We start from the raw sequence: 9,069 nt of genomic DNA, 5'->3' as shown, positions 1-9,069 counted from the left end.
AGCAGTTATAATATTATCTGTTAATAATTTCATCATAGAAAAGCAGACGTTGGTGTTTGATACATCTAATTAAATTACAACTATTTTATCGAATGATAGAATATGAAAGCTTATTTAGTAATGAATTTGCTTTCGTATTATTCTTATGGATAATTAAATTGATTGGGTGCAGGAGTATTGGTAATCGTCACCTAATCGGGCTGGAGGAAAAAGCTTTCAAAGAGCTTCCATTTCTTGAGATACTGTGAGATCTGTACATCTGAATTAAGTAAAAATCTAGAAAAGACTCTTATTTTGATGTTTTGCAATTCTTTTTTACCACTTTTCTTAGAAATATGAATTATATGGTCAATTTGCGAAAAATAGATTTTCGTTTCCTTAATCATCTTGGATCTCTTAATACTTTGTATAAATATACTATTTTCTTATAGAAATCCAGAGTTTTTTACCTTATCAGTATAAACTATTTTATAACGAGATACCGTATAATTAAAAAAATGTACACTTTACCATTTATGAATAAGTTTAATATCCCAGCTAACTTTTGATTAGGGGAATGAAATTTTGCAATTTAAATTCATCAACGTTCAATAATGAATTTTTTGAAAGGATATCGGATATTCAGAATCTGTGAGTAAGAAAATGTTCACGAATCATTTAGCGGATGTATAGCGAACAAAACTGTATTATTATCACAAATTTCCAGTAATGCTCTATTTCGATAGCAAATTGTGATAGAGTTACTATATTTATTATTTCTCATCAGTGCAACTTTAACTCAATACGAAATATAATTAATTTGATTTCTTATATAAATTTTCTCTCAAAGGCAAACTCTGAGACAAATGCTAGCTGACTAAATTTCTAAATATCCAAATTCTGCATTATAATCCAGAACTATATCAGATAATTTAGACTAAAAATTTGTTACTGTTGAGTTCAATCACTTGACTGATTTTAACACCATTAGATTAGCGATATGGATTGTGAAGGCTAGAGTTAATGTGGGTTGACAGGGACGATGCTGGACATTTTATTACACAATAAAGATAATTTAGAATGCAGTACTAAAATATCGAATGGACTATGCCCACTTTCAGTTTTATAATTCGATATAACGAACGGTATCCGCACTATCGGGAACGCTTTTGCTCTACTAGCAGACTACACAAAGGCTTAGACGCCTCGTATTTTACGTTAAGCACTAAGTTTAAGAATTAACTTTATTACACGACATATTGCGTTTATATATGTTATACTCTTCCTCAATAGTTCATAAGTCATAGTTAGTACGATTAACTTTGGAATTATTCACTGAATTAGATATTAATTTTAGCTACTGTTCCCTAATGCAGACAACAGTATTTACGAACATAGACACCTGATGACTAATACAGAATAGTCAGATTACGATATGTTCTATCACGGGACATTTCCACGATAATTTGCAATCTACCATAAGTAAGCTACAATCACAATGATTCCAACTGTAAGTAGATAATTCGTATTCCCTAATATAACTAATAATTTCAGTATTTGTATATATGTCACTGTCATAAAAAGCCAGTGTTATTCTAAATCACAGTATATCCAAATTAAAAGTTAACTAAATAAGGATAGGCTAATAAAATTATCCTAACATAGATATTTCTACTCTAATACAGTATATAATAATGTCATATTCAGCAACGGCTCCATGCTCGTTAACACTATCTACTGACACTCGACCGTAGTTAAATTTAGGAAGATTCTTATTTCTTCTTTAGATTTGTAAATCGAAACTAACAATGCGCTTTCCTCGAGGCAATTAATCCTAAGAAATCTCGAGTAGTTACTCAATACTGTACTTATATACTCATATTCCAATATAGCGTTGAAGTGCGGTCCTACCATACAGATACGTGTATCAATGAGCGTAGGATGCAGTTATGAGTACACGAAGGTTATTCGCCATTATCGTTCTATCCTACCACTGTTGGCTATAATATCGCTGTAAGCATACGCATATTGGTACCAACTATAATCACGATAACCAAACCATTTAGAATTACAATAAGAAAATCTCGTTATGTTCATATATTCTTACGTTCATTACAGTTCAAATTTACGAGGACCGCTCGTAAGTGTCCAACATGCATAAGCACTATTTTGCTTTTACGATCAAAATAGTCGAGTTTCCTAGTTAAGCCATTTAAGTTAGGATACGGACAAAATTAAACCTATCTCAGCTAATGTGGAACAGTTGCTGGTAATAAGAATAAATACTGAAAATATTCTTTCGTTCGCTCGTAAATCCTTTATATATTTTCCCGAGAATAATTTAAGGCATTATTTAAAAGCAAATGGATTATAGCACATTTTAACTAAAGCTTGCTTGTAACGGAATTATCATTTGTACATGGATTTTATATCGAAGATTTTTAGACGAAAACAATTTAACCGATCTTAACAAGACTCTGATTACCAGTTTGATAAATCTAAAAAGCCTGTAAGTATACCTTAGTTTACTATGTTACGATTTTTAAGCTCCTTTTATTAATATTTACCGCGATTTACACGAGATAAATACCCTAAACTGATCAGTGTGGTATCTGCATTTTTAATCAACGATTGCTACATTTTATGAAGGAAAAAATAAAGGCCTTCAAATAATATTCTAGTACTCTTTATAACTGCTAGCTAAATGGTTTCGTGTTATTAATATGAGTGCTACTGTAAACTAGTCTCTTATTCAGAGGATCATAATTTCTATGATAATCACTTAAACTATTCTAGCTGATGTAGCTTTACCAAATGCTTTTGAATGCATTCTAATTTTTGGTATAACTAGTACATAATTATATTATTTTAGGGGACTGAGCTACACCAACATCTCTGTTACAAGTTTGTTTGCAATACTATCTGCAAGGACGTATTACAACAAATTGTACTTTTATCACTTAATAATCAATTAATTTTCGAAATAATTGCTATAATAATAGTTGGTATTTATGGCTTCAAATAAAATGATTTTAGTAATTTTCATGAACAAATTGTAGACATTTGAGTGGCTACAGGTTCGGTCAATTACCTGAGGGTCTATTTTCAAGGATACATGAAATACAACAACTGTAAGTTTCTTAAATAAGTTAAGGAGATATTTACGGATTGAATCTTTTTCTTAACACATTTGTTAATCTCGTAGTTCAAGATAAGGAATGTAACGATTTCAATTTCTATATATAGTATAATGATAAGCTGCCAACTAAAGACGATTGGTCTTAAAACGCTTCCACCTTCAACAAATATTGAGGATTTGTACGGCAAAAATACAGAGATAGAAATTTGCTCTTAAAAATTATTAATCACTTTTAATGAATGAAGATATTGGAAGCTTCAATTTATTAACGAGGGATATTTACCAATTATGTCGCCCTTATCGTAATTGCTAAAATAGGAGTCTACATTAACTATAGAAATTTTCATGATAATGTAAGAATTTTACTTTTATATTGGTTTGATTAGATTGCTAAGCGACAATCAACTCGAAACTAGTGACTATTTATCACTTTTAAGTCGAGGAAGTCTGAAATTTTTGTAAGTTAGAAACAGCATTGCCATAACATCAATATTTTCAATCGTTAGTGGCAGATAGCGATTATTAAAAGCCAAATATATTTGGTATGGATCTCAATCTAATATTAATATTGGTTCTGTTACAGAAATGTCGATAACAATTACATAACTGATATGTGCGTACCTGCGAAATTTACTGCAGCTGCTTCGAAATTATTGAAGCTGTATGTTTGAATTTATTTTTCCAATAATGTAGCAGTTAAATAAGCTTGCATGTTATTTTATCCAGCTCATTTCATGTATAATGCACGATAAATTAAGGCCAATCTTTTTTTCTTTAGTATCTAGTTGTATTTATAAATATACTATTTTTATTTATTGAATTAGCAAATGTTCTGAAACAACTTTTATACTTATTTCAATTTCTATCACATCTAAAATTGAAGGAGTATCAATAACAACCAGATTTCGAAATTAACTCCTTTCTGTCTAAATAGCTTTCCATTTATTCGCCATTTGTAAGTAAACAGTGAAGGATAAGACTAAAATTAAATCTTCATTAAAATTTTATTATTATTTTCATATTTATAGAAGTTTAAGAAATAATCCCTTGATAGAATTTACAACCCACTCTCTACTTGGAAGCACTGGTATGACAGATTTGTAAGTAGAGTATTATACTCGTAAATTGATTTCTAGCGGCGTAGTCTACAAATCTATTTGAAAGCCTTCATGTAAATCTATTTAAGACGTTAGATTTATCTAGAATAAAAGCCCACCAGATTGCACACGACCTATAAATTTTATACGTTGAAAAGTTCTTTTAAACTAATTTTTTAATAATACATTTTTTATACTCAACTTCTTCAATATTCATTTTCAAAGCAGAGGAAAATAATATCGCTAGATACATGTATCTTACTCAGGCAACCCTTGCATAAGACTATTAGATATAACTTTAATTAGTATTTTTGGCGTTGGTATACCAGGCAGTGTTGTTTCAATGTAATAAAGAGTACCCATAGTAGTAAGTTCAGAATAATTCCAGTTTTAGCAAACACTAAAATGACTTCATTTTATATTTAGGCCAAAATATAAAATTAGAATGCAGTGATAGTGAGTTAACAAATAGCGTAGAGAAAATTAAATATTTTACCGATCAGGGCTATATATATACCATCAATTTTAGCAACATCACCGGCTACCGTAATTGCATGTAACGGTAATTTATTTCTAAGTTTAGATAGTTTACGGTTTGCTGAGATTTTAATACCACAAAAGTTTGGAAATTTTGCTTTATCTGCTCTAGGGTAGCTGCCACATTTGGCATATTTAATTTTTAAATCTTGAATGGTATTTAGCATCATTCTGTTACAATTAACGAGATAGCACCGTTTGACAATGATTTGTTGATAGTGTATTAAAGGGACGTATTTCATTACAAACTTGAGAGATTATAACAGATTCTATCAAAAATTTATTGTAAAACCTTTGTGCAACAAATTGGGAATATAGGTAATTACTGTGATGATAAATAAAGTTTTTAGTTCTGATATGAATTGTAGTAATTGAAAGTATTTACTAATTTATTCATCAAATTATTAAGAACTATCTTCCTATACAAGAAATTATTTATAAATAAGAATTAATTGAGTGATGAAATAGTTAAATGGTGTTAAATTGGGCTACAATACCTAAATGAAATAAAATATCAATATGTTGAACAAACAAGCATCAGAAGGGTAATTCTAATTGATCGTATAGTACTAGGAAGATTTCCTTTACCAGATTAATAAATTGAAAGTAAAACCATAGCACTTATATACCAAGTATCTTCAGTAATACAATCTACAAGTCTAAATAATATTGCTTAATATTTAATACTATTTAGAACAATTATGCAGAAACTGAAATGCTAATAAATGTTAAATATTTTACCAACATGAATGTAACTTAAAAAATGATTGCATTGACTGTAAGTTCTTTGTTGATACTAGACTTTCAACTCTCGATTATCTATGTTGTTACGTTGGAAGATCTGTAACTATTTGCCAGCCTTTACCAGATCAGTTCAGTTTATCAACTTGCTCAGATATTTTATCACATGGAGTACTACGAGTTTTCATTTGGCTAATTGGAGTCCTGTCCATCATTGGCAATATCGTTTCAATTATATGGCATACAAATGGGAAAAACAAGGACTATATTATTGTCAGATCTTTAATTATTAATCTGTCAACAGCAGATTTGCTGATGGGTATTTACTTGACAACTATCGCATCAGCCAACATCTACTTTTCTGGAGTCTATGCTGAATACCACGAAGTTTGGTTACGGAGTACAGTTTGCTCAATATGTTCTTTTCTAGTCTCAATTTCTACTTTCGTGTCGACATTGGTCATTTTTCTTATAACACTGGATCGTTACTTATATTTAGTCTATCCGTTTCAAAATTATCGTCTTTCCTACAGACAGATATTCAATATCTTCCTTATTGTTTGGGCAATTTCTGCCGTATTTACAGGTTTACCAATAATTTATGGTTTTAATCAGACACCTAATAATCGTTTGCATAGCGTTAATGGGGCTTGTTTGCCCGGTAATATTAGCAATCCTTATCTATTATTATGGCTTTTATGTTATTGCGGTGTAACATTCTTGGCTTGGGCTATCATCAGCATTATGTATTCTGGCATTATTATTACATTAGCAAAATCTCGTCGCGAGGCAAATGTTCAAATTTCCAGATTAGATAAAATAATTGTAGCAAAGATGATTACTATTGTAGCTACTGATCTTATATGCTGGCTTCCGTTTTATGCTATTCTGATTATCGGCTTAATCAACTCTGAGTTGGACACTCATGTATTGCCATTTATTGCTGTCTTATCTTTACCGCTTAATTCGTGTATTAATCCAATAATTTACACGATGTTCACTCAAACATTTTTAGATCGTTCTATTAGAATTGTAAGATCTCTTGGAAACTGCTGTGATAAGGTAAAATGGGCCAGTAGTAAAGATTTACTTCAAGATCGGTCTTACTATCAAATTGGAAGTAAGTTGGAGTAAGATTATCTGAAACGCTCAATATTAACTGTGACATGTTTCGAAGGTACACTTCCATTTATACAATAGATATCTAAATCATTAACTTACTTTCATTTTCACGATAGCTTACTATTCCAATAGCTAATACACAAAACTGTAAACAATAGTACGAAGGCAGAATTTATGATCACTCATAATTATCATGCAAAATGCAGTTTCTATTGCACCAGTAGTTTTATACTTACAAGAACTGAAATATCGTGAAGAAGACGATTATTGAGTCTTTTTGAAAGATAAATTAAGTATCGCTCGCTATCACAAGAAGTAATTGGATTTAGTCGAGTTTTACGATGCACCTTGACAACATGAATATAGAATGCGAAACATTGCACAATGGTATTCTTATTCATATGATTTGTGAGTATGGAATGTTAAAGTTATCTTTTATATCATGTTGTCTTTCTTATTAGATCAGAAGACGAAATGCCTTGAAAAAATATCTATTGCTCGGACTGCTGCAGCAGATTTTGTTTCATCTGTAAGTTAATAGTGCGGAAATATTACATGTTAATTGCATAGAAGTTATTAAATTCAATATTGCTCTTATGGTATAAAGTTGCATCAGATAACTTCACTAAGGGACAAAATTCATAGAATTGTTGACGTAGCATAAAAAAATACCAAGCCAAGGGGTAAATTCTTCAACTTCTGTTACCACACAGAACTATTTCAAAGTTAAACTCATCTATCAGAGCAATAAAGAAAGCACAACTGCATGGCTCAAGTATTACAGTGAGAAAGAGGCTGGAGATTGGAAGAAGGAGAAGCAGTTTTATTGTCATATTAAACTACAAGAAATGCGAGTAGAGAACATACTACAATGCCTTTGGGCATTAGAGCGTCCTAAGTTTAAAATAGAAAGCCATAGATTCAAGATTCCAGCAAAATTACAAAGTAAACGGTAAGTAGTTATCACATAATCTATTTATACAATAATTATTTTATAGTCAAACCGGAATAGTGCCATAGGTAATAAACTTTACTTATAGATAGCTGTAAATAGCACGTTTAAAAAAATAAGCTTGTATAATACCAATTATAAATATCTAGAGAAAATAATGCGTGTCAAAATTTACTTGCATGCACATGAAACATTTTTTCAGAATGGTATGTTACTCGCTGCCTGGTGAAGAAATAGCCACTCTACGCGAATTACTGTGTAACAAATCTGAATACTTGACTCCAGAATCTATTAAACAAATTTTTAATGATCTTTTAAAAGCTGTAAAATCGTTGCGAGCTAATTTAATTATCCACGGCAATATCAACTCTCGCACAATATTTATTGTTATCATTGATGAGGTACGGTACGTTAGTAAAAGACTATGCATTAATTAATATATAAAATGTAACATGAATACTATTAGAACTGCTTGAATAGTCTAATTTATTTAAAGTTCATGTTGTAGGTTGTTTTTACTGCGTACAGATGTGATAAGTATCGGTACGCATCAACGCACATCCTTAAATTGTAATCATGATTTGGGGAATCAACATCTGTTGAACTTTCACATTACTCACGTATTTATAATTTGTTATTTGGTGTTGAGTTTTACGCTACTAAGAGTTAATAATTTGTGCTCTTAGTAGCTCTTGTTTTAATTTCGGACATATTTAGTATTTATTCAAGTTAAGCGGTAATACTAGTAAATAATACGCATGACTGATAGCCTGCAATAAGATTATGAAGATGATATTTTTTTCTTTTGATGGTATTTAATTTCGTAATGTACGTTGAATGCTACGCTTTTGTATTGGATTCTAACTTAGCACAATTAGAGTAAATTTTAGCTTAAAGCGCGTTTAATTATTTAAAATTCTGAGATTATTTAACTTAGCGTAATTAACTATACTTTCGATTTAAGCCCTATTTCTAATGTTTCAATCAACAGGGTCTGATTAAGTGCCTACTAGGCGACTTTACATCCGCCAAAATATTTGGTGACAATATGCAATTTCCCAGTTTCGCAGCTGCATCGATGGAGGATTTGAATTGTATTCTACTACTATGTGATGAGATCATCACATATTGCCAGTCAAAAATAGAGAGTAACGTTGTAAGCAAACACAGTACACGCGATAGAAGTCATAAATCAACTGGTCATAACGACTCCTGGTTGGAAATTATAGGTTGGGTAAGTTGTTACAAAATTGAATCAATATTTAAGAAGTTTAGTGCAATCATCTGCAAATTTCAGCAAATTCTGTCTGATCTTTCTCCTAATAATGAAATTTTTTATGTGGTGAAATCAATATATAAACATGGTGTATTCTTAAATGTTAAAATGTGGTTAGGCGCATGTTACAGTGTTATACACTGTAATATCGAGATTATAGTAGAGACATCTATGTTAGGATAATTTTGTTGATTTACCCTTATATGATGAGTTTCTAATTTAGATA

The 9,069-nt window shown here is 30.6% G+C and overlaps 1 protein-coding gene across 1 annotated transcript; it reads left to right on the top strand.

Moving 5' to 3' along the window:
* Positions 1 to 5,271: 5,271 nt before the first annotated feature.
* TRIADDRAFT_61684 (uncharacterized protein) lies at positions 5,272 to 7,635 on the top strand (the record flags this gene model as incomplete). The annotated part of the gene is made up of 5 exons (XM_002117623.1): positions 5,272 to 5,297; positions 5,553 to 6,613; positions 7,077 to 7,144; positions 7,329 to 7,567; positions 7,614 to 7,635. The coding sequence occupies 5 exons, from the start codon at positions 5,272 to 5,274 to the stop codon at positions 7,633 to 7,635; spliced, it is 1,416 nt and encodes a 471-aa protein (XP_002117659.1).
* Positions 7,636 to 9,069: the final 1,434 nt, after the last annotated feature.

The sequence above is a fragment of the Trichoplax adhaerens genome, genomic scaffold (assembly GCF_000150275.1).
Source record: "Trichoplax adhaerens TRIADscaffold_26 genomic scaffold, whole genome shotgun sequence".
Lineage (NCBI taxonomy): Eukaryota > Metazoa > Placozoa > Uniplacotomia > Trichoplacea > Trichoplacidae > Trichoplax > Trichoplax adhaerens.
Note: the sequence above shows the minus strand (reverse complement) of the source record. Positions and strands in the feature narration are given on the sequence as shown.